A 27512-nucleotide genomic window follows, 5' to 3' on the forward strand; every position below is an offset into this window, starting at 1 on the left:
GTCATTTGAACTGCATTCTAGTTGAAATCACTTTTACCAATGAAAAGATCTTTTTGTTTATTCAAAATTTACATAATTAGAAAAGCACAAGAGACTTTTCTTTTTTCTCCAGTCAGTCCTGTCAGTCTTGAAGTGCTTAAGAGTATCTCCAAGCCCAGATTTTGTATCTTTCTTCGGTTCTCTGCTTTCTACTAGTCCCAGAATTTTAATATGTTTTGAGAAATTCCTCATGTCAAGAAATACCTTCTCTTGAATGGTTTTCATTGTAAAACATCAGCATATCTACTCAGTCATTAAACTGATACCTGAATGAAATGGGAACACAATCAAAAGGTTGGGCATTATTTATCACAGCTATGTCTCCACGTCAGAAAATTAAGACAGTGATGAATTACATATTACTATACAAAATTTTATTATCAGAGACAAAATTCAAATTTGTTTTGCTTAAAATACAGAAGATCAAGTTTCTCTTAAAAAGAAATTCCATTTAGTCAGTCCTTAGAGAGGAATAAAAATTCTATGTTGAACACACAGCAGTCCCATATTTATGTAATCATTGTTAAAGGCATGTAACAAAAAACACTGTTCTCATAAAATCATATATTTTATTTGGCTAATGGTTTCCATTTCTGATCACTTCTATATTCACTAATTAGCATTGTAAGAATAATTCTGCTTTTATTCAAAAGGCCTAAAAGGCTACAAAAAAAATGAAAAACTTTGTTCAGTGTGGCATTTTAGATATACTGAAAATCAGTAAACATCTTCCTTCTATATGCAAAATATATCCTTTTCTGTGAAAAAAGAAAAAAGAGAGAGAGTAGTTGGCTCTATATAAAGCTGTGATTTTAAATTCAGCAAAAACATATTACCATATACTGCACCTGAAACCTGTGCAGAAACAGGTTTTAACCTAACTCACATTCCAGAAACACTAGTTCAGTCATATGCAGGAGCATATGTGAATATACATTAATTTGAAGCGCACGATTAATCCCACAGACACCAGTGGGACTGCCTACAGATATATATATAGTGGAATTTTGGTCAACACAGACTCACATCATGCCTTACATCCAACTGTTTTGCTGAATTGAAACTGTTTGGGTAAGATCTATAAATACAAATAACCAATGAATAATCTTTCAGAGCAAAATGTCCAGAACTAAAAGCTATACATGCATGTACACATGGTACATAGAAAGAGAAATGTGATATTATGCAATCATCTGTATTTTCTCTATATGAAAATGGCATTCAGATCTGGCAAACAGACATTTATGTGAAAACACTGGTGAACTGTATCTAAACAAAGTCAGTTTACATGACACCTCTTACATAACAAAAACCTGAACTCCAAAGAGTACAGATTTGAGAACTGATGGAAAAATATGTTTTTCTAAATACAGTATTGAGAATTAATCTAAGGTTGAGAGAGAATTAACAGAGGGACTCATCCATTATAACCAGCATTAACAGCTGCAGGGTGACTTCTTTCTTCTCAAGGTGTCAAAAGATCTTACATGTGGAGTCTTTTGGAAAAATAATGAAATTTATCATCAGTCCTTGCTTTTCAATAATAGGATTCATTTATGTCATTGTGTGTGTAGTTAGTTTTTCAGATAACTAGTTTATATTTATCTTCTGCAAAAATACAGCAACACCTTTCAGTAAAACATCAGACAGGGAGATACAATCTGTTTTTATAAGGCTGTATGTTTCACCCACACCAAAGCCTACTGTCTCCCAAACATAACAATAACAGCAAAATTACATTTACACATATAATAAAGCTGTCTTTATACAGGATAGTTATACAGTAATTACAATGATTTTTCCATTAGGAATGGTCAGTTTGTTTTTTCTTCACTGAGTGTCTAAGTCCAGGAAAGTCCATCTCTGCTGAAATCTACTGTTCGCAGGAAAAAGAGAAGGTAGTAGCCACAGTCTTCACAGTACAGTATTCTACAGTTCTCCAAAAATATTATAAAGCTTTATCATGTTGGAACTAATCACAAAGTATTATTCTAATGAGAAGACAAAGGAAAATGTAAAACATTTGTCATCCAATATGTGCTACTGAAACCTAGATACAAATAAGTAGAATATCCTGTACAGCAGCCGAGGCGCCACCTCCGGGGCTGTCTTGGGGCAGTGGGGAAGATCCTCAGCTGGAATTCACATCAGTCACTTCAACGGATCTACCTCACTGTGCGCCAAGAGAGGCTCTGCGGCCACACACGCTCCACCAGTCTGGCTGCAGAGTATTTTGAAATTACAGAAACCAACATATTAAGTGGAGTGAAACGTATCACAAAAAACTGAGACTCCATCTTGGTTCCTGGCCTGGTCCATTGTACCATGGCTATCCTGATCAAGCAAATCCAAGTGACACTGTCCAGAAAACACTGGGACACTCTGGCAAGAGCCTCCTGGCACATGACTGCCTGCTGCAGTATGGCCCCTCTGCCCTCACAAAGCTGCTCACCTGTGCTCTCTACCAGCACTGCTGCGATGCTCTTAGGAAACGGTACACGTGAAATAAGCAAAGCATTCTGAAATTCTGTTTGGCAAAGTCACACTTACTTCACTAGTTAAAAATCAGTTAAATATAAATGCCTTTTCTTCTGAGAAATTACATTTGGTCTGACTCACAGCACTTCTCATGTGGGTGATTCTACTTAAACACATCTCAATGAAACTGGCTCCCTATGTTTTTTAAATTCCAGCCTCAACTGTGTTACCATACTCTGAGATCAAGCTCAGAACCCCCCTCCACTGTCAACATGGATACAAGACAGAGCTAAGTTTAACCAGGTTCTTCAAAATATATTTGATTTTAAAATTCTGCCCAATGAGGGCATGTGGCCTTACTTAGGCGAAAAATCCTTACTTCTCTTCCTGCCCACTGAAAACAAAATTACTCATGTCAGCATGGACTACTTGCTCAAGTCAGAGTGGTTTCACTGAGTTTCAGAGCTGGTATTAAGTCTGGCAGAACCTTGCAGAATTGTATGAGAAACAAAGTGACCAATTTTTTACATTTCTGAATGCAAAAGGGGTGCTGCACCATCACTGGTGCCATACAGGTTTATGTAGGCACCTGATTGGTGGGTTTTTGGGTTTTTTGGGTTTGTTTTTTTTTTTTGGTTTTTAGGGTTTTGAATGGTATGAGTACAGTTACTATAATAACTGGAATTATTACCACAAATAATTTGTAGTACATCCTTCCAGCCCACCTGTTAGAAAAAAACCCAAGACATTCTTGTTACACTTTCAAATATTAACAAAAATATCATAAAGAAACAGAGTGTCTGTGTTCCTATTCATACTTGAAAATTAAATATTTGACTGTTTGAAAATACTTCTGAAGAAGGGACACTATTCTAGACCTTTACAAACATTTTGGTCAGCGTTTTTCGGCTGGGGTGGCCAGAGCTCAGGGCTTATGTTTTTTCTGAGCAGTGCAGGTTCATTAGCAGGACCTTTGCTTTCTGCTAGCACAAGGCAATGGCATTCATCTCTGAAGATCACCCACAACCCATACTCAGACAAAGGACCTTCTGTCTGTTCCATACAGCTGAAAAAAAAGTTGGATGGAGTCCTTCTGCATTTCAGCAGTTCCCAGCTGCTTTCCTAACCCAAGTGGTCTGGCAGCAGTGGCAGGTGATACAGCCAGCAGTGGTCTGACTGCTTCATCCACAGCTGTGCAAACAGACTCTCTTCGGGCTGCTCCACAGCTGGATGGTCCTTTTACTCCTTCATATACACACTGACACTGTGGCTATATATCCTGCTTAAGGCAGGCAGCCTGATATGGTGAGCACTCATAGCAAGAGGGAGTATAAGCTGATTATATACATTAGCAGTTTTCAAACCCACATCCATTTTCCTCTAAGAGGAAGTTGCACATTTTCCTAAAAGTCTATTTTCACTATCACTTATGATCATGTGGAAAACCAAAACCTTATTATCCAAGTATCTAAATAAAGGCACCCTCTCCTGCAAATATTAGCTTTGCTTTAGTCTATCCAAATTAGATTTTTATGGGAAAAGTATCTCTATGGAGGATTTTAAATACACACACACAGACACACACACCCCCACACACCACACACACACTTTTCATTTTTTATTACTTACTACTAAAGACTTAATTGTATGCCTCAGGATCTGTGCTGTGGAAGCGCCCTTTCTCATCAGGGCATATTTCCTTTGGCACCCTAAAGATCAGTGGAATATCTACAACAGACCAAAAACGACACAAAATTCACCTTCAGTTTCCAGTGTAATATCAGAATTCGTGCTATATTCACTGAAAAGATAATCGAAGGTCACAAATTTAGATGCACTTGAGAACACATGCAGTTTTTTTTTAACATAATTAATGTCCAAGTACTCCCAGTGATAGCAGAAATGACATGTCATTTCAGAAGAATGCTTTCACAGTGTTCTGCCCTTGTCACAATTAGTAGCTAGTACCATTTTAACAGCTATTAGCAGTGGATACATGAATAATTCTACCAGCTACAAAGTAATAGGCCAGATACTTGTAGTGGACAATTTTATAAAAAATAATAGCTGTTTCGTTATGCTGGCATAGAATCATGTCTATTCATATGTCTTCCTATATGATTTAGGAAACCATATCAATTAATAACTACAAAGGATCCTGAGTCATACAAAGGCTGATTACAGATTCTACACTCATCAAATCTCTATAAAATGACACCCATGTCCATGCCCACACAGCATTCACATTTTGCACATTCTCCTCTCACTAGAAAGGACAAAGTTAAACACTGGATTAGAAAATGCTGAAAAGTATGGAGTGCTTGGCTTCCTAATCACAATCCAAATCATAAAAATGAGGACCATCTTTAGACATGGACAAGGAAAGAAAAGGACTGATAAAAGAGAAAGAAAATCAATATGATAAATAGATTTTTCTATTCAGGTTGTATTAGAACGTTCCATAAGGAATCAACTATTCTTTAACACACAGCTGTGTGAAACTTCTTAAAAAAAGGTTTCTAAAGACATGTAATAAAACGCAGGATGTTTGAATATTGCAGAAAACAGTTATGGGATTTTTTAGATTTAATCCATTTAAATTTAATCCTGATTCAGTGTGAAACAGCAAAATACAAAACATAAAAAATAAAATAATAGAGAATTATAACGGAAAGGCCAGTTCAACCTTAGAGCAATAATACTAACATTATAAGAATACAACCATTATATAAGCAACACATCAACAGGTATGTATAATGTATACACTTAGGACTTGATATCTGTGGTAGACCAGTTGCTCAAGGCCACTAAAATATCAATTTACATCCAACACCAGCTAAATGTGCAAGAACTTCAATCCAAATGAGCAAGAGCGGGAATTTCTGTGCAGTGTGCAGAACACCACAGGCCGTAATGAACTTTTGACTTTGGAATATACTGTTATCAGTGGGAAGACCAGAAACTTTTATGTGCAAGTTGCAAGGTATGTGGTTCCATCTGTGGTTCTGGAAAAGAAAAGTCATCAAAGACAATACTGACTAAAATTGTAAAGGTTTAGAGAGAGACCATTTCACATGCTTCTGTTCTCTGAAATCTTCCAAGCAATTCATATTTGAGGGCTTGGCTTTCCGCACACTCTTTGGATATCACAATTTTGGCCTTCATTACAGGGTAGAGGTTATATTAAATAGTATTTGGCTTGCCTTTTTATTATTAAAAAAGAGTCTGCAAGTGATTTTTCTCAGAAGAAATTAAAAATGTGACGCTACATACTGGCATTAAGGTTGAGTTTGGTCAACCACATAAAATAACACTTTTCACTTTTAAATGCCTTTCATAAGAAGATATTCAAGTGCTTTGCTAACATTAGTCAAGCCTCACAACACCCCTGTGAGGTAGGTAAAATACAAAGGAGGAGGAGGATTTCATTCAGCTTTAACATGATAATGTCTCTGGGCAGCAGGTTCACTAGCACTGCAACACAGCACAAAGGTTTAGGGCTTACTGCTATAAGGCAAAGAGTTAACAGTACAAGAGCACAGGATTCCCTCTTCTTTTGGTTATACATGAGTCAAGCTAATGTGCTACACAGCACTGAACAGCTGAACAAATGCCCACACAAAGATTTCATGCACCCAATCCACAAACAACAGCCTCCAAAAGTAAAGGGCACACAATGACAGGTGGAAGATCGGTACAACAGCTCTGTTTTGGGATGGGTCTGCTAGTTTTTGAGGAGCAGAATACCTTGGGAATGAGAGCCCAGAAAACAATACTGTCTCCACATAACTCTGAAAATATCTGAAGATGGTTAGATTTGGTTCTTTTCACATTAATGTTTCAATGCACAACTTACTGGGGATAAGCAACTGCAACTGTAAAGTATGTTAGTTAATTTCCATGCCTTGTGGGGGCAACAACAAGATAGAATGGCTGCTCTCTGCTTTGGTGGGCCATGTGTTCCCAATGTACACAGCCATGATGTGGTCAGATGGTTGGGATAGCTTGCCCCCATCTACATTATACCTCTGAAGCTGCTGCAATCGGACTCCTGAAAACTATTCTTGTGGCTTTTTCCTCCACAGTGTACACATGAGAGAGTATTTGGCCCCCACCAGATTTATGCTCAGCATTTAGCTTCAGAGTGCAGATAGTCATTGTACAATTCCACTGTGTCACTGATCTTTCAGATTAAGGATTGAGAAGAAACAAGCTTGATTAAGAAAAATGTCATTCGTGAACAACAGTCTACGTGAAGTACAAGGGAACAGAAAGAAAACCATGTTCTTAGTATTAGTCAGTACAAATAAACACATGTACACCCCCCTCACTTTCTCCATATTTCACTTTTCAATGATGGCATAAATAGGACATTCTATATTTGCAAAAGTATTGCCCATATAGAGAATCTGACCTGTCTATCATAATAAATCACTACAGAGACTGGTCTACCACATGAAACACAGCCCTCTTAGGTAATTTTAAGTCTTTGCATGCAAGATATCTCCCTTTTTCCTAATTTTCATTTGAATCTTATGTTTATTTATAACACTTGTGCACTATGAGCTAAAAAACTTACTACTGTACAGGCTGGGTGACCTGGGTGATCCATTGTGAGTTTCAGTGCCTTGTAAAGTAGCTGAGAAGAGGTGGTTCATGGATTCTGTGATATCACTGCAAAGCTCCTGCCCCAGCAGGCGTTCACAGTTGAAACTACACTGTTTCATTGATCAGCAATGAATAAATGTAAATTATTATAATGTAATGATGATGTCCTTCTCATTTTCTCTCTCTAACCCTGCTCCTGGCCCTTTTCTATTTCTCCTCCCTCACTATTCTTCTATGCTTTTTTAAATAAAGGAATGTGGAGACTGCTGATACAGCTGGTAACTTGAAAAATGAACTGGCATCTTTGTAATCATTAAGAGACAATCTGAGTGGTAGACAAACTGGAAGCAAGTGGGAAAGCTGATTTTGCATCTCATACTGCCCCAAGCTGGAAGCCTTCTGCATTTCTTGTTCCTGGCTTTCCTTTTGTCCATTGAAACAGTGATTGTCGTAGAGTCTTTGTGCTTTGTATAATGCCCAACTTTGATGTAACCAGAACTCACATACAAAATGTGGCTGTTATACATAAGCATGCTAAAATACAGGCAGAGACAGTACAAGCATGCACAAAATAGTCTTTGAAGGGTTTTTGTTTGGTTTTTTCCCAACATTTACATGCACCACTTAATATCATGTTTGGTTGTGTACATTGAGGACTGGGTTTCACAAGCATTCATGATCTTCTCTTCTGAAAATCTTCTTGACAATTTAACAAGATTTCAGTGTAAAAAGCAAAATCCACAATGAAAAAAACAATAAACCAAAAAACCTTATCCCTGCAATCTGATCTTGTCTTCATGATTTTCATATTGAACACTTTTAAAATGTCTCCTCTTCCTCTTGCAGTGAGTCATGTTAAATGATTGGCTAAAAAGACAGATTACTGTGTCAAGGATTTTCTTAGCCACTGGAACAGTTCTTCCTTATAAAGCCTTTGCCACCGCACATTGGCTTCCACTGTTTCGACAGCACGAGAGAAAGAGACAGCAGCTCCCCCTTCGTAACTCTTTATAAAGTTCTTTAGCTGGAAATACAAGTTAACAGGTTAAATTTGCAGCAACTAAAGAAAGCTAGAATTTCCAGTGCATACAAATAAGTCAGCCATTTAGGACAAACTTCCACAATCAATGTAGAAGCAAACGCAGTATCAGGTAGAAAGATTTAATAGGAAATATATTAAGACAGCAAACTGTCAATTAGATGTGATGCAATTGCTTCACATTGCACTGGAAGATATTGATATGTCAGTGCTGGATCATATTAATATAATTACCTCCTTCCCTCTTGCAGCTCAACTGCTGCACTGCGTAGATGGCTGCTCTAAACTTTTATTTGTACCTAAAAAACCGAACTGGGAACACTGGAATTGCTTCTAATTAAGGTTTATATGCAAATATCAGTAGAAGGCAGTACTGATGCCCTCTGGTTTTATCAAGCTTCAAAACACATTAATTTTATTTTGATGTGCAGATCCCTTTTGGTTATATAATACAGGTCAGTTGCTGAAAAAAGGAAGGGATGGTTACAGTGAGAAGAGAATGGCAAAATAGCAAGTAGGCATGCATTTGATAATCTTTGAATGCCTGAAACATACTCCTTCCCTTATATGAAAACTTTGACCTTTTTTTCTGCAGATTGAAAAGGCTCTTGTACTCTTCTTGTGTATACTCGAAGTACAGCACTGGCACTTGGATTATTATAACCAATGGTGCTGGCAGGTTTTCAATTATTGTTGTTCTTTTCAAGTGAAAATTGAAAGGCTGATCTGCACAATAGTTTGCAGGTTATGTTGACTCATACAAAATTAGATGGTTTTAGCAACACTTGCGAATAACTAGTTTATTTTTTTCTCCTGGTGACACCAAATTCATCTCGGTTCCTAAACTCTGACTTCCAGCAACATCTCTGTGCCTCGGCTCAAAACTGAAAAGGTTGATCCTGCAATTGTCTCGTTCCCATCACAGTTAAAAGCATGAAAAGGACCTGGAAACTATCAAAATCAGACTTTACTTGATCTCTGTACTTTTTATACCAAAATGTTTACAATACCAGTTTCTTTTAGGGAAGTATAACCAGGCAGCTTACCAATCCTGTCTTAGTTTCCACTAAGAGTACAGAACACTTCCTTGTGCAGGGCAGTAACTCAAATATGACAAACAGTGTCATTCCCACCTGAAGGGAGGAAATCACCTGTAGCCACTCCCTAAGCTACTGAGGCCACTAGACTTGAGTGCAGTCAAATGGTTGGATGTAAAACATCAGAGCACAATCAAGTTCACATATTAGTGGTTGTGCTGCTTGAGAATCACTGTATCCATTTGGAGCAGCACTGAGTAGGTGCTAAACAGGGTGCAGCACAACTGTACAACTACCTCAGTCAGAACCAGTGTTAAGTTAAAATGAGAAATCTTTCCCATCTAAATAAGAAGTACAAATTATTGTGGTGTCATTTGGCCAACATATTCAGTTAGCAGATTTTCTCACATCGAAAATACTCTGAGAAAAACAGAGAACACATGGGCAGCTTCTACTTTCAACACTGATGTTCTCAAGGACTGCCCTCTGCAGCATAAGCTAATGAAGATAGAAACATCTCATCTTCAGTTTCTCAACCAATAGTGAAGAGAAAAAGACAAACCTTCATATCCAGCCGAGCACAAAAAACTGCCTGCACAGTACCCGTCCTGTGACACCAACTCTACACACTTGTGCTTTTGTGATCTGCTCCTCATCCTTGTGCTGCCCAACAGGTTGGTGCTGCACAGGCAATTGAGCCTTAAACTGCAGCAGAGAGAACAGAGTTTCTGGACAACCGTATTATTGTTCCTGCCCTGCTCCCTGCTTGCAATGAACACAGCCTCACATGACAGAAGTAGTTTAAAAATTACCTCTCTTAGTTCTCCTTCAGTATTGAGGAATTCCGTGACCCCACTGACAAGCTTTGAATTCATAAATAATGCTTCTCCATACCTGCAAGGGCAAAAAGAAGATGCACAGAGAGTTACTGCAAGAGCCAGGTCAACTGAAAACTAGGATGTAATCTTCTGCAATCAAGAGAGAAGGCATAGGACTGATTTTGGGGGATCAAGGGAATAGCACTGGAACGGGGTACTGGTATTTCAGGCTGAAAACCTAAACTGAGACCTTCTTCTAGGCTGACATGTTTCTAATTATTAAGTCAGATGCTATTAAGCAGAATGGCTATAACTACAGGCACAGATGAGTGGTCCAGAGGAGGAGAGGACCAAACCATCTCCCACTAAATGGAACAGCAGGAGGAATTCATGGCAGTCTTCAACTTCCCTGTGAGGGGAAGAGGAGCGACAGGCACTGATCTCTTCCCTGTGGTGTCCAGTGACAGGACCTGAGGGAATGGCCTCAAGTTGTGTCAGGGGACGTTTAGGTTGGATATCAGGAAAAAGTTCTTCACCCAGAGAGTGGTTGGGCATCAGAACAGGCTCCCCAGGGAAGTGCTCAGAGCACCAAACCTGTCTGAGTTGAAGCAGTGCTTGGACAATGCTCTTGGGCACACATTGGGAATGGCCCAGTGCAGGACACGGTTGGACTCAATGATCCTTGTGGATCCCTTCCAACTCAGCTTATTCTGTGATTCTGTGAAATAAAGCTCAAAATACAGGTGCCAATGAAGGAGCAGAGCAGCAACTATGGAGAATTATTCTGAGGAACCCTTCAAGCTGTACCATTAAATCAGACTTTTTGATGTGCTGCAGCCTTCTGTGTATTTTGTATTCATCCATCTCATCTACATTACAAATAGCCTCTCAAAAACTGAACTGCATCAAATTTTCTTGTTCCACTACCTGATAATTAAAATAAATAATGCTGATAGGAATAATACTACTAAAATAATCCCCTGGGCCACAACGCAGCATTTCAAAGAACCAGCCTGGAATGAAAATTTGAAAGCCTGGGCAAGGAATATTTAAAGGATATGCAGAAGCAATCAGGAATGACATTTGGCAGGCAGTTGCTTTGAAACTGGCTGTTCAAATCCTCCTTTTCACTTGTTTTTCCACAAGTTTTTCAATCCTCCAAATGAAGCACTATAGCACCACTGACCTAGTGATCACTCCTTAAGTTTTACATTTTATGTTGGAAATAGTTTAGTTTGTGGAGTTTGTTGTTTTGGGGCTTGGGGTATAATTCCACTGGAAACCAGAAGTAAGTCAAGTTATATATCATTCAGCATAGTAAGAGGCACTTGACAAATAGTTACCCTTATCTTTATCTGCATGTATGTCCAAAGCAGTATCTAGCTAATCTAAACATGACTGGTTTTAAGATAGGCAATCCAGATCTCCTGTCAGACATGTGCAAGTATTACCAATAGACTTTACTGAAATTATGTTCATCTGGGGGAACAATTCAATTCATCGTCCACTTTTACAGACTGATTTATAGAATAAGTTCAAAATTCAAAGTGAAACGAACCAGCACAGTCACAGCTTTCTGTTCTGCTTCTGTTAATCCCAAATTGATTACCCTCAAATGCTTAGGTACTCTAAGCCACAGTTCTTTGAAAGGGGAGAAAGAAAGAGAAGGAAAATCAAAGCAATAGGTACAGAAAGATCAAGAGGGATCTCTCTGAGAAGATTCTGTTTTAGGGAATGCTTACACTATATTGCTTGCTATCTTGAGCTCTTGTGAGGAGAAACACTGTTAGAGGTATCAAAAACTCCCTGACCACTAATAAATGAATTAATAATGGCTATTTCAGCAAGTACATATCTTTTCCCAAAATTTCAGTCACACTGGCATATACATACATCCAGAGGCAAACTATGGGAAGTAGGGATTTCATGGTACTTTAAGTACATTTAGGCTTTCTAACAAAGCCCTTTATTATTACAGTCTCAGACATAACTGACTATTTGGAAAATGGGAAGCTCCTCTTGATGGGGTATTTTGACAAGGTTACCAATCCACTTTAGACAAGCAACTTCATAAAAACAGCTGCAGGAATTTTATTTTTCTTACGGTCTACTGTAGCCACCACAGTGCTAACAAGAAGTGAGAGAATTCCTTCCACTAAAAATGATACCTTCATGCACACCTGTGCTGATTACTGCCCATACTTGGTAAGAAGTCAGCCATTTACAGCAATTTCTACAGAAGTTCTGCTAATGAAAAAGCTAGAAAAGTCACGTTCCAAAACAGTATTTTGCAGGTGTGAAACATAAGAATAAATAGGAAAACTGTTTGGTCTTACAAGTGTCAGTCTTCTCATCCTTCACAGGATAGACAACAGCACAAGAGATTCAGGGCCTCACGTGCCTGAACTTCAGGGAAACATTCTGCAGACACAGACTCTCCAGTGCACCTTTCCTTCTGCGGATGTAAACCCTCCAGTGCCCCATGTTTGTACAGGCTTTGCACTTGTGCAATCTCTAGAGGCAGCATAGTCCATTTACTTTGGACAGATATAAATGCCTTCCCAAATACTGTCAAGTTCCCAAATGCTGACAAATGATTCAGCGCTTGAGAATGAAGGAATTCTTATAGGCATCTGATGTATTAAATTTTCACACACTGACACGTGCTCACAGGATGAAAATGCTTTAGGAGACAAGGTAGTGCATGCTCAGGTAACATGAAGTCAAGCACAGTATTTTCAATTCTCTTTTTCAGAGTTGTAGCACAGATTAGTCTCACAAATTTCTTACTAAAGACTTGTTTAGGCACCTCAATTTTTAAGTCACCTGTGTAAATTATACGAGTGACTTTGAAGACGTTATACATCATCAATATGCTCTGGAAAATGTGAATACAAGCATACTGGAAAATATGAAGGATTAAAAATATTTTTGGCAATTCTAACTCCCTGACTGCTATGTTTAAAAGAGGAAATAGAGTTGTAATTTAATCCCCCTTAGCTATTTCACTTTACTATCTGAAACATCAACACTTTTTACACTAAATTAAATGGAAAATACCACTGAGATATCACCTTATTAAACTAATGTTTTATACAAAGTATTTTAAATGTGAATCAAATTAAATAATAAATTATAATCATAGAAAAAAGGATGCCTTGGGACAAAGTCTTCTTGAATCACAGAATCCTAGAATGGTTGGGGTTGGAACTAAAATCCAGTTCCAATCCCCTTGCTATGGGCAGGGACACCTTTCACAAGACCAGGTTGCCCAAAGTCCTATCCAGCAAGACCTCACCACTCTCACAGTAAAAGAATTCTTCCTACTATCTGATTTAAACCTGCCCTCCTTCAGTTTGTAGCTTTTTCCCCTTGCCTTATCACCACATGCCCTTGTAAAAATCCCTCTTCAGCTTTCCTGTAAGGACCCTTTAGGTATTGGAAGGTGCTGTAAGGTCTCCCCAGAGCCTTCTCTTCCTCAGTCTGTACATTCCCAACTCTCTCTCTCTCTTCATAGGTCAGATACATCAGGCATCATATCATCTTTGTGACCGTCCTTGGCACTTGCTCCAAGAAGTACATGTTCTTCTTGAACCATAATTCCACAATAAAGCTTGTATTTTTAAAATGCAAATGAGCTGTGGTGAGCTCATGTCAGAAACCTAATCACAGAATCACAGAACATTAAAGGATTAGAATGAACCTTAAAGATCATCCAGTTCCAACCCCCACCCTTCCATGTGCAGGGACACCTCCTGCTAGACCAGGCTCCTCAAGGCCTTATCCAATCTGGCTTTGAACCTTGCCAAGGGATGGTTGTCCAACCTCCCTGGACAACCAGTTCCAGTGTCTCATCACCCTCAGTGTAAAAATTTCTCTCTAATATCTAACTTATTTCTTCTATTTGTACCCATACCCATCCCAGTTCCTGATGAAGACTCCCCCTCTGGCTCCATGGTAGGCTCCCTTCAAATACTGGAAAGTTGCTATTAGGTCTCCAGACAGCCTTCTCTTCTCGGGACTGAACAACTCCAAGTTCCTCAGCCTGTCTTTGTAGGAGAGGTGCTCCAGTCCTCTTACCAACTTTATGGCCTTCCTCTGAACTTGCTGCAACAGCTCCATGTCCTTCATACTCTGGGGACACTTGAACAGTACACAGCTCCCCAGGTGGGGTCTCATCAGAGCAGAGTAGAGGGGCAGAATCCCCTGCCTTGCCCTGCTTTGGGTGCAGCCCAGGGTTGGCTTTCTGGGCTGTGAATGGACATGGCCAGGTCATGCTGAGGTTTTTCCTCAACATCACCCCCAAGTCCTTCTCTTCAGGGCTGCTCTCAAATCCCTTCTCTGCCCACCCAGGGTGTGGGTGTTCCTGCGATTGCCATGACCTTGCATGCTATCGTGTCACTGTTTCCCTGAACAGTTAAGGGGCAAGGTATTAACTAGACTCTACTCTCTCTAAGTCTCATCTAAAATGTTCTAATCTATGATTACAAACAACATTACTTTTAATATATAACATGTATGTACAGCTTGCATTAACTGTTTCATTTCACTGCACTGAATCTTTTAGCCATCAAAAGAAATTCAAGTGGATGTCATGTTAGAAAAAGCAACAGCTGCAATCTTTTTGGTGGCTCTGACTTATGTTTGGAGATCAAACTGAATGAAGGTAACACAAAGAGAGTGTCGAGCAATAGGACAAACTCTCTGTTATTTTAATTTAAAAAAGGACAGTAGCAGGTCTTTTATTAGGTCTTACTGATTGTTATGAATCCAGATTACACAATGATGCATCCCAAACAAGCAAAATAAGTACAATTCAAATTCTAGGTGAAGTTAAGCTATTTTAAATTATAACCCAAAATATTTGGCATGTGGCAGTTTGTTAAATATTTTCTATTTGTGTACACTGCTTAACATTGTCCATATCTAAAATCACAGGTGTTAGCCAGGGTGTCAGATAAATATACTTACTAAGGCAGGACACAACTACAGCATATGTGTTTGTAGCAACACAAATTGTGATGGCTTTATGCCTAAACTCTGGATAAATCCCTGGAGGAACCTGAAAAATTATTTGCTATCTGAACTGGCTTGTGTAATAGTAACACATCTGCCATCCAGTTTCTATCTAAAAGTACAGTTCCTGGAATAATCACACCAAAAGCAGAGAATTCTTAATTTTTAAACTCTTCAGCACTCTTAGAGATTTTTTGGAAATGGCCTTCAAGAAGTATGCTTCTGCAATATGAATTTCCAAAACCAATTCCAGCTCAAACCTATTTTCCTAGATGAACTTCTAAAATCTCACTATACTACTAAGTATTATCCAAAACAGCATGAACAATATTCTGAATTTTTAGGAAAACTAAACTCAGTGTCTGAGTTTCTTTGACATTTACTTTGATGATGTAAAACCTGTAGGAAGTTAGCACCTGTACTCATCAAGCACTGGGATTTAGTTGCTTAAATATACCACTTTAAATATACCATTTCAAATATTCTGTGGTACAATAGTTGGCTCCTCACAAGTCCAGAATGGAACAGATCTGCAATGCCTTTCCTGCCAACACCAAAGGTGTGACCTGGCATGGGATGCCTTAAAATCTTGGACACCTGCCTTTCAGAATCTGAATCTCATCCAAGCTGTGGTCCTTTTTAATCTGTCAGTATCAGATGAGCTGCTGTGCAGTATTTCAGGCCCTCAGGCTGTCCCTACAGAACTACAGAATTTTGTGATTCATTGAATTAATATCAAAATCTTCATCAAAAAGGATTTAAAAATGTTGACTGGGCTTCAGAGTAGGCGCATGTAGCACTTGTTCAAAGAGAAAGAGAAGCAGGTGTAAGGAGCAATCTTGTCTCCTTTCTGTTCATCTATTTTTAATTCAAAATGTTGCTCCTTTATTATATGAAACTCACCTAAAACACAGAGTGGAAAGAAAGGGGATGACACTATATTAACATCCTTTTGAAAATGGAAATGTTTCATAATGTGCATTTTTTCCACAACTGAAATAATATTTTTGAAAAGAGTATTTTTTCTATCTGACTTTAAATCAGAAAAATTTCTTGGGAACTGCTGTTTTTTCTCTGTATAGAAATAGGACTGCAGCACTTGACATATAGATAAAATTCATAATCATAAGCATAGACACAATACACTAGTATACATACAGATGATTGCCAAGAGACAAATGTCTCTATGCATTTGTGTGATAATCCATGAATAAATGCATTTATGACTCATATGCAGCTATTTCATATTTACAGACATCTCTATTCATGGATTAAAAGAGAATGGACTAGATTCAGGAACTTACAGAAATAAACACCTATACAATACTTACACATATTATATAAAGATAAGAAAATAAAAATAAATTAAGAATTTTTATCTATACCTAGCATTCAGTATTTTCCATTTCTCTCTGAAAAACTTCCAAGCAAGATCCCTTCCATGTGGATTTCGAGCTACGTGGATTATCACATCAATTGCATCCTGATCCAGAACAACTTCAGAGTTGAGAGACAAATTCAAAAGTCTAGTGGGAGAAACAAGAACATTTAATTTCACAAACACATTGTCCAACGTCAGTGCATCAGAAAACTTTTGGAAAAAAAAGATCTCTGCTGAATTGTTTAAGTCTCCAAGTGAGTTCAGCGGATTATTTCTATGATTCCAAAGACTGGACACATTTAGGAATCAGAAAAATCTTGATGTAAAAAGATTTCAGGAAAAGCTGAGTGCAACTTTACATGTGCATTTTTACTGATCTGTAAGATCAGATTGGTCAAGACATGGTAAATAAAGAACACGGTAACAAAAAAATACCCACAATTATTACAGGATTTAAAACATTTCCAATGAAGAAAGGAAAATCTGGAACTGAAATATGTGTCAGTTTTCATATGCATTAATGCAAAAGTGTAAGATGGTTTAAACAGACAGTAAGCCTGTACTTGAAAAGCAAATTTCTGTCCTTTAGATGAAAGCTCAAGTGATGATCCATAACTGTTGAAGTGATTATTAGTAACAGATCCAAATATTGAATAATTTTTACCTGTTAAGCAAGTTTCTGTCATCACTGCAAGTTAAGGCTTCTAATAGTATTTTCTTCTCAGACACTGCTGTGGTAGAATGAAATTTCATCCAAATGAATTCCCATACGTCTTCATCCATCAGTGAAACTCCTGTACAGTAGACAATGTCTCTCACATTGAGAGGGATTCTACAAGAGAAATCAGTATTAGCATTTTGGTAAACAAGCAGCCTCCTGATATTGGATACAAAGGAGGACCATTTCGGAGATTTCAAATTTATTGTCCAATAGTAATGGGCTTTTTAGAAAATTACATTTGCTTCTCTTTACTGCTGCCAACACTTTCCAGGCCATCCTAATGGGCTTTCTAAAGGGTAGCATTTTCTTCATAACACCATCACATTGTCAGAAGACTATAAAATATGGTCACAGAGTTCATCAACTTATAATGTGCCACATAACCTACAGGTAACATAAGCTCTCCAAATTAGTATGGAGATTATCACTGCTGCTGGGCTCTGTGCCAAATCTGCTCTTCCTGTCTTTTCCACTGTTTTACAACAGGACCTGAGCAGCCAGAAACTCTTTCTTGCTTGGGCTGAAAAGGGCTACATCTTCATATAGTAACATACAAGCAAGAAAGGATGCGCTGTGACAATGATACTAAAACATGATATTGTCAGGAAGAAAGATTTGGGTGTTTTTTTTTTAGCATATAATACCAGTACAGAACCAACTGTGCCATAGAGAACTGTAATTACTGCTAAATTAGTATCAACTTAAACTACAGTTAAATTACCAAATTCAGACCTAGTGTATATACAGTATGTGCATATGTACAGTGTTCTTCTAAAAAGGTCTCATCTGGGCTTTCAATTTCCTACCTTGCTTATGTTTCCTATACAGGCATAGAAGCTGAAACATTTGTACCATTGACCCATTAATTCAGGTAGGAACTGTGGGCTGGAAGGACTGTCACTCTGTGTTTGGCTAGTACAGACACAGCAGCAGATGTACCAGAAGTGGATGTCTAACCCCAGAATAGATAGCACTCCTCACTTTCAAAATTTACAGTAAAATGTATCAATTCAATGGGCTTTCCCAGCTAGCCATTTTTTACATTCTAAGGGCCAACACCAGCAATTTTAGCAGCAGTGTAGTCAGTAAGCACAGGATCATTGGCATCTCTGGAAAGGAACGAGACCTTAAGACAAGGGATGGAGCTGATCCCATGATCATAGCCTAGATGTCACCACTTTCCTTGCTAAGAAAACTCTACTGCCACCAAATCAGTAGTATTATACTTGCAGTGCTGCAGCAGATCTAATCAAAATTATCCAACCAACTGCTCCAGGGAAAGTTTTAGGTCTGTACCCATAAACTAAGTAATTAGGATAATGTGAAAAACTCAGCCCTTACAAACCAAGACATCGAACACAAATACTGCTTTTAAAAGGCTGACTTTCAGAAACTACAAAATGTACAGCTATGAAACACTACCAACTTCTCCTGTGAGAGGCTTGCAATCAGCACTGTAGACAGGGGGGTTCCTTTTGTGGAAATGAAAATTGCTTATGAAAGTGCAAATGTCCCCAAAGTAATTTCTCTTTAACTATTGCTCCTACAGAGAGTCCTCTAATTGAATTTTGTCCATTTGTGGGGATTTTTGCTTTCTCACTTGTCCAGTCATTTTGGGCGTGCATTCTATCATTATCTAAATATCTGAAATCTCTTCAGTCTACAGGTTTTTTAGTATTATAGATTCCTGGAAAATTGCAGTTCCAAGGCACTAGATCAGCATGTGGATGTTTGTCCCTTGTATTAACCAAATCAAGTGCATAAAATTACCATTATTTTGGTACTGCTTGGGTCGTAACACTGCAGAACACATCCTGTTGTTAGTGAAACCTCATCTGTGCATTCAAGGCTGCTCTTTTTCTTAAAGAGCTAATATGATTGATGGATACTTCAGAAGAATAAAAATAAACACTTAAGAGCATCACTTTAAATGGCTTTAATTTGAATACTGATCCAATTTATTAAACTTTCTTTTTCTTGCATTAGAGATATGATGGTGAGAATGAAATGTGTAGTTAGTCAAGCTCATTTAAAAATTAAACACTTTAGGAGAAAAAGTTAAAAATTAAACAGTTAGGAAAAAATGAACTAAAATCGTGCTATGCCTTTACAGGGATTTCTTTCTTTCAAGAGTGAATTATAAAGCTCTACAATGAGCTAAGAATAATGTTCTAAGTCATAATTAATTGGTACATATTTGCTCCTATTTAAAGTATGTTCTAACAATTGAAGATACACTTATAAAATTGGACCCTAATTATTTATCTTCTGAGGAAATTGTGTTCTAATTTTTTAAATGTAAATGCACGCAGATTAGACAGTTCTTTGATTAAGTAACAAGTTTCAACACCATTTAGGGTTCTATTTGACAAAGAAAATTAATTATTCTTATTTTTGCAACAATTTAACATTTAACTTAAGCCTATTTTTCTTGATGACTATATTTATTATCTTGTTTAATAGGTTACAAGGCTAAGATAAGAAACAAGAATGAAGTATTAATACTTTGTTGGCAGATCTGTAATACAGATTCTATTACAAAAAAGAGCACCATACAGCTTATTTTTAAAAACTTCAATCCCAAATCTTATACTCCCATTCTCTATTACAAACTCCAGGAGTCATGCTGCAGGCACCATTGTACAGAAGGAGGAGGAGATAGATGATCCTCTGCCATAGCACATACCCAGTCTATAGAGAGAGGGCAGAACTTTCCCTTGAAAATTGAGGTACAGAGCTGTGATGGGCTCGACATTCAGGCGCCTGTCCCACCTAGAATTGAGGGGACATTAACTGAGGATGTGGCTACTCAAGGTGTCTGGGACAAAGCTATGTACCATCCCTGTCCTGTGCTCCCAAGTTTCAGGTATCACATGGGTCTGACAGAGGCAGGCAGAGAATACATCATCCCTCAAGTGATGGTTACTGCTATTGCTCCTTCCCATTCCCACTGCAGATCCCCCACAAGTGAACATGCAACCAGCATAATCAAGCTCTTCAACACTGACTTTAATAACTGAGTGATGAGTTAAGTACTTCTTTCCGGCACCAGTCCCTAAGCAGATATGTCTTTGTCCATTCTGGACAGTTTTTGCAACAAAAATATGGTCCTTTCTGATCATAAAAAAAATAATGGTCATTTTCCAAAGTTGTGGAGACATCATCCTTGAATGAGAAAATTGGAAGCTAATCTATCGAAATTTTAAAGATTTCAAAATAATTACTGCTAATCCGTAATCACTACATATAGGGTCATTTTACTGTGGTGACACACAGAAGTCAGAAGACAAAAAATACTGTCTGAACCAGCTGCCCCATAATGTCCTGCTTCACCTTTTACAAGATGAAGTCCTCTCTCTATTTAGACCCAGATGGTCTTCCAGAGTGCTAAGTCCTTGATTAACTCATGCACTCAACAGTGGGTTTTTCCTCCTTAAGTTTTATTGACTTGAGTGCAAGATTCTACTCAAATGTTGTAACAACCTATTAATTACTAAATCACTTCAGCAACATTGGCTCACATTAGCTGGCAAAGCTCCAGAAACATTTCAAAATGCATGAATAGCTATGCCTGACTTTTTTTCAGTAATTAAAGCTTCTAGGGGTTGCAAACACAGAAGAAGGGATTCACTTTATTTTTTTACATTTATCAGACACTCATGTGTGAAAAACATTAAAATAACTCTCATTTTTTCATGTTTGCTGCTAACAACTTCCAAAAATAGCTGCTAGGCATCAATCCCTTGAAAGAACCCAGTGCCTCTTCCAAGAAAATAACAAAAGTAATTAACCTGTTGGCCATGTTCTCACAAATACTTATGTAGGCGGTTAAACTCAAGTATATTTCTAAGTTGTTGCAAGACAGTAGCACTACTATGTCCGCGTGAAACACAGAAATAAAATTATCTATCACAAGTAATTACACAGAGAAATAAAGGAGAAAGAAAAGGAAAGAAAAAAACGGTTGTTTGGAAAAACTTTTGATTTTCTATCACCTAAGCCAGACTTCATTGAAATTACTTCAATTAATGACTGGTAATTTAATACTCCCTCAGATCTACAGGGAGTTTTGTTTATAGACATGCAACACACTCCTATACATGCCTGCAATTGTTTTTCTGGTGGCATTTCCACTGAGTTGTTAGAGGTGCAGGCAATTAAGCACACTGCCAGCTCAGGCAGGTGGATTGATACGAATCCGTTATTCCTTCTAGAGGAAACGCAAAATTTCCATGAACAAGTGTGGAGGTTCACAATGCCCAAATTTGGCTTACTGGTTATCACTGTCCTTCAAATTATGTGATGGAAGACATTTACTTCACTATTTACACCTTTCTTAAGATGATAAAGAATTAACTAATGTTCCTAACCATCATAGCAGCATGACAGAAGTGAAATGAAGAACAGTAGCCACTGAAAAAGTCCATATCTACATTATTACACTTTAAAAGAAGAGATGAGGTTGTTTAGTATTAGTGTGCAGAGATGTAAGATCCTGTTTTCATTACTTAGTAACCAAAAGTGGTTCATTTGTAATTCAAACAACACACAGATGTGTTCTGACTTAAAACCCACAGACAGAACAGGAAAGTTCATCTCTTCTTCTCTTTTCAGGGATCTCTGGTCTGTAGCAGGGCACCTTGCCCCCCACAAGAGCTTATCTGTTGCTTGTTAACCAGTCAGGTAACTGAAACAGGAATAGCTGTCTTGTAGTGAGTCCTTCTGGCATCACAGGGTTGACACAGGTCCAGCAACTCACAACTGACACCTTAATGTTGATGTGAGATCCAGAAGATAAGTTAGATTTTCACTGACAGACACCTCACGTTACAAACTATATAAACTACACCAAACTCCCACAAGGCAGAAATCCTCTACACATTTCATGGAAATGTATGGGGTTTTTCCCATGAGAAGGGATGCATGCTTCCCTATTACTCCCACTGAGACTGAGTGAAGGAATCTGTGTACGTTGTCATTATTTCAGTGGTAAATTATATTTGACTCCTAATCAATACTGTATCTTTTGCTAGCTTTATTATAGGTACCTCGATGTCATGCACTGGCTTATGTCATGCTGTAATCTACTAGTTCCTTTTAGTTTTATACTGTGTAGTAACTCTGATTAAGATTTTTTGTCTTTTATCTCCTGTCTGTTCAATAAATAATTAATTTTATTAAAATAGATCTGATCTGCCATCCTTAGTACTTGCGGGCCAGAATAATGTCTTAATTGAAACTGTTGCCAAAACCTGAGGCTAAAACAGGACTTGTCTGAAGCTCCCACTGGTCCTGTGACATGGCTATTACAGCTACCTGAGGAGGTCTTCATGGTGAGAGAAGGACGAGAATCTTGTTTGATGATCAGAAGGCTGGATTTATTGATATATGATATATAATACATTATAACTATACTAAAAAGAATAAAGAGAGAAGTTGCAGAGGCTAAGCTAAGAATAGAATAGAAAAGAATCCATCACAAAGTTCTGTGTCCAGGGAATCTTTCCCCGAGCTGCTCCTGTGATTGGCCCTTAACTGTACACATAGAACATGAACCAATCACAGGTGCATCCTATTGCATTCCACAGCAGCTGATAATCATTGTTTACATTCTCTTCTGGGGCCTCTGCTTCCCAGAAGATGGACAAATCTGAAAGAAAGGATTTCTATGAAAAAATGTCTGCGACACGTGGCCCCACCTCAGCACTCCAAGATTTCTCAGAACAGTCTGGATGATTAGACCAGAACAGTTTTAAAAGATCTGCATTTGCATTCAGAATGGTACATCAGTCTCTACTTCTTCCTCATTCACAAAGACAGACAAATGCAAACTTCATTAACCCATGGGTTACTGAATGGATGCTGGCTTAGCCTAATTCAGTGCAACAGCTTGCACTCCTCACTGCAAACATCAAAACTGATCAGAGTGATTGTGACAGAAAATTAATTGTACAAATAGTGAAAAATGCATTAAAGCTAAAATTACCCCAAAATCATATGACATCAGCATCAGTGAAATGCATTTACCCTAAGTTTTCTAGGGGTATTAAGGTGATTAATTAAGGTACTTTGTTTCCATGTAAATGACAGCAATAAATAGCAATGGTTATGTTTCTAAAGAAGTTAAAAATCAGAGCAAAGGAAAGTGGCTATGACTAGCTGGGGCCTTCCAATAGGTCTGGTATCATCTCACAGAACATGTGCACATAACTGTGTCCCATGCAATACTATCATCTCCCACTGTTCAGTGCTGCATGTCAGCACAAGAACAATGTCACCACAGCCCTACTAACAGAACCAGCACTCCTTTTTCTGCTGAAGGCAAAATCAGCAGTCTCAAATTAAAGCAGCTCTCTCATATATTCATGTTTACATCATCCTGTTTAACTTTGCCCCAAGCAAGCATACATCCACAGGCAACTTTGCCAGCAAAAATGTATATGTGGCAACCTGTAGCTGATGTATGGTAAGAGTAGCTGGGAGGTAACTGTGCCTGCACCCACAGAGATGTTTGTAAAAACAGCCTCATGTCTATTGGTAAGTTACGCTTCGAGCCATCGTGGTGTGTATTTGAGTATTAACCCCCGTTATCACCTGTCAGGACTTTACATATTGCAACTCTCCATGCATTCTTTCCTGAACTTCAGAAATACATGTTTACTCAACCTATCCAAAGGAAGTAGTCTGAAAATGCTAATCCTCTTAGAAACATGTTTTTCTTTCAGAATAGATGCAGTGAAGGTTAAAGGGGTTAACAAGGCTGATTATTAATCTCAGGCAGGCATTGAATGGTAATTTTGTTAATTTTTTAGGCTGAACCACAATGCTGCTATATCTAAGGAGTGTGAATAATGTATTTCTTCACACATGAAAGCTCCACAGGGATGAGCTCTGTTAAATGAAGGTAGAAGCAAACATCTTTATTTTCAGCCAACAGTAGCTTCCTCTTGTACAACATTCTGCTCTTGACTGAATCTCAGTAACTTTACATTCTCAAACTACAAGGGAAATTTCAACATGGTTATATGGTTTCTACTCTGTATTCTTCTGAACATCAGCATGGAAGTTTCAAGGGTTTTCATTGTTCCAGTACAGGAGCAGCATATATCCCAATTTAAGACAGTGAAAATAATTGTTTTAAGATCACCATCAAGTCAGAAGTCAATACAGCCCTTCAAGCAATATAATTTTAAAAAAAGACTAAAACTACTTAAATTCATTGATTACAACACTGCAAGACCTACTTTGAGGTCTAACCCCAGATCTTCAGTAGAAAGAAATAATGACTATTTTTTAACAACTGCAAGGATTAAAACATACCAATTCCTAAACCAGCACAACAAGATGTGTCCTTACAATCTCTTCTGCTTCTGATGCTATGTGTTTGCCTTGCTCCTTGTACAAACAAATTTCTTTCTCAGACTTCTTTTTTTTCCATTGCATTTTCCCCTGAAAAAGTGATCATAAGCAATACCACCTAAAGCCCCTTGCACACTAAGTATTTCTGGTATTTCTGGTATTTCTGGTATTTCTGGTATTTCAGGTATTGAAGCTCCTTGTCCTTCAGATGAAGGCTCTCTCATCTTTAGACTGGAGAGCTGTATCATTTCTCTTGCTAATGAAATAAATTCCAGAGGCTGAGCTGAAGCCACAAGAGGAAAGTGTGTTGCAGTATCTTAACACTGTCCCAAACACCTCGCAGACAGGTCATCAGGCTTGCGTTCTGCATTGGCACATACAGGGCTGAGGTATAAACCAAAGCACAGCAAACTGCTGGAATCTCAGCACTACTGCTTGAAATGGTGTTGAAGAGCAGTTGTGCTGGAAAAGAAAAGGAGCAGTCATTTTCCTGTTTTAGTGACAACATTGAAAGGCATCTTTTGCAAGGACCCCATACTCTACGATTGCCATTTATGTATTCATTTGATATAGGTATCCTTCCTACTACCTGTAGTGCTGGACCCTAAGAGGGCCCACTCACACTTCAGAATCTCATGTTAAGAGGCTCTTCTCAGCTCTTCTGCCAGCTGCACTTCAGAGGCCCCTAAATCCCCCTGTAGGAAGCATAACTCTGAGCATCTGATTCCGCTCTATGAGCCAAGCATCCAAAAATGAAGCAATACCTAAGTCACTTTAAAAATTCCAGTCTTCACAGCCTCTCAGCTGACATCCACTTTCATGCATAGAGGCTAGTGTTGTAGATCACACATAAATTGGGATTTTTCACTAATTCCAGAAGAAAATCTGTAGCACTATAGCTGGAAATCTAAGTACTGTTTTTCAAACAGTACTGAAAATACAAGAAAACCTCTGCTCCTGCACCAAGAATGACCATTATTTTATTTGGTGAACAGTGGCAAATTATTTGCACAGTAAAGAGTATATAATTACAAAATGCCAACAGTATCTGATATCACGATTACTTCACTTTCGTATCGTGAAGAGTAGATGGTAATTCATTTCTGGACCTACCAGATTGAATGTAATTACTAAAAACCACAGCAATTGTAAGCATATGCCAGTAAAACACAGATGTTACTGTACTACCTGACATTTCATCCAAAACCAAGTAATACAAGTAAAACATTTCAAAAGGACATCTAAAAAGTCATAGATTATTAATGTGGCTAAAAAAGTTATGAATGTTAGGATTTCTTCAGTATTATTAATAGCACATTCTCTCTTATAGTTATTTCAGCTTTAATTGCAGTAACTGCCAGGGAATCAAAAACCTCCCTTATATGATTTACTGATTGTGCATTTATGTGGTATTTAATATCATATTTTAATTTGATACTCACTTAATTTTCACTTGATTAAAATCTTGAGACACAAACCTAATTTCACTGTCTCTACTGCTTTGAAAAATTTCTGTCATCTTCCAGAATAAAGTTTCTGGGCGGGAGGATGGGTGGTAATGTTGCAAATTAACCTTTATTTTTACTGTCACAGTGACACTCAAATTATTTCTATATATAAAATATCTCTGAGCTCTCTGGAACTCTGTTTTTGCACTCTGGCTATTCAAACCCACCAAAACCAGGCTTTCTGCAACCATCAGTCAATTACATGGTCTTGTTTCAGAAAAGGGAATGGCAAACTCAACATTATTTGCTGATAAGGAATCGAACAGGCAAGGATACACAGACTTTCTGTATCTGTCACCAACTTTTCTCACCAGTTGTGAGAAAAGTCTGGAGAAAGAGGACAGTGAGTTTCCCCTTCTTTGTGAGGAAGCAAGGTCTGAGGGAATCTTACAGGTTCTGAGGAGGCAGTTTGCAACAAATTCACAAGCAGCTGTTAAGGGCATCAAATTGAGCAAAACACTTGATTGATGACAAAGAATACAAACTAGTACCTCTTAGATATGCTCTATGCATATATTTTGTACTTATCTCGCCCTTTGCACTTGAGCTAGTTATTGCCTCTAAAGTGCTAAAAGAAGCAGAAGCATGACTCAAACACCATGCTAATTAAATTCTGATTGTGGAATCATTGGTTTCTTAGTAAAAAAGCAGGAAAAATAGCCCTTGCTTTACTTTCAGGTTTCAGTCTGAGTTAGCTTAAACTGAGTAAAGGTGCTGTGGGATAGCTCTGATTCAACAGGATCTGAACATTCCTGAGAACACTGACAAACCCTATGAATGTTGTTCATTGCGTGAAAAACAAGCTGATTTTATGTTTACTGAGCTGCTATTACTAGTGGTGTTTGTAATGTTGTTTCAATGTAAGTAGATAGGAAATAAGTTTTGTACATATATTACTTACATGCAGGATGTGAGACTGTTCTGAGAAAACTGGGAAATTCTGGGGCGCAGGACAGAACAAATCTTACAATCTTAAGAAATAAATAAAAGTGTGTCTCTATCTTCTTTGCCAGTTGTGCCCCTATTTATGAGCTGACTGTCAATCTCTATTCTGTAATTACATTATTTGCTGCAGCCATTCTTCAAAACTGTGCAGTTCCTTTGAGAAACACATTGCTTTAACTTAGTAGCTATTCTCCTCTGCCCTGCTGTGGTGCTTTTATCATAATACTCATCATATGCTGGCAACCACAATCTTCTGCTACCAAAAATGGCCCCATTGAAAGGCTAAGATGAATCTTCAGACAGCTCCTTAAATTTATTCCTTTTCTCTCTTGCTACTGTTAGTAAAGCAGTAAGCTTGTGTTTTGTTATGTTTTTCTTTTCTGATGCCTCCTTTCTTAATCCTATTGGAAAGACACAGGCAGGTAGCTTTGCAGGGTGACAGCTTTTTAAACAGTGAATAATCTACTGCTGTGCATGCTAATAGGTAATGCTAGGTTTGATTAACTAATTTTGCAAATGAATATCTAAGTAAATTACTTTTGCAGACTGTTTCCAATGATTCT

At 38.0% G+C, this 27512-nt stretch overlaps 1 protein-coding gene across 1 annotated transcript in view; it reads right to left on the minus strand.

Annotated features, from left to right (window-relative positions):
• Window positions 1-391: 391 nt before the first annotated feature.
• Window positions 392-27512, minus strand: part of TRHDE (thyrotropin releasing hormone degrading enzyme) — a 210402-nt gene continuing 183281 nt past the window's right edge. The window contains exons 16-19 of the mRNA XM_058022136.1: window positions 17081-17248; window positions 16421-16561; window positions 10014-10095; window positions 392-8149 (exon numbers count right to left, since the gene is read on the minus strand). Of these exons, the coding sequence (XP_057878119.1) occupies window positions 8006-8149; window positions 10014-10095; window positions 16421-16561; window positions 17081-17248 (535 nt within the window). The 3' untranslated portion in view covers window positions 392-8005. The remainder of the gene's footprint in view (window positions 8150-10013; window positions 10096-16420; window positions 16562-17080; window positions 17249-27512) is intronic.

This window comes from Melospiza georgiana, chromosome 4 (assembly GCF_028018845.1).
Source record: "Melospiza georgiana isolate bMelGeo1 chromosome 4, bMelGeo1.pri, whole genome shotgun sequence".
Lineage (NCBI taxonomy): Eukaryota > Metazoa > Chordata > Aves > Passeriformes > Passerellidae > Melospiza > Melospiza georgiana.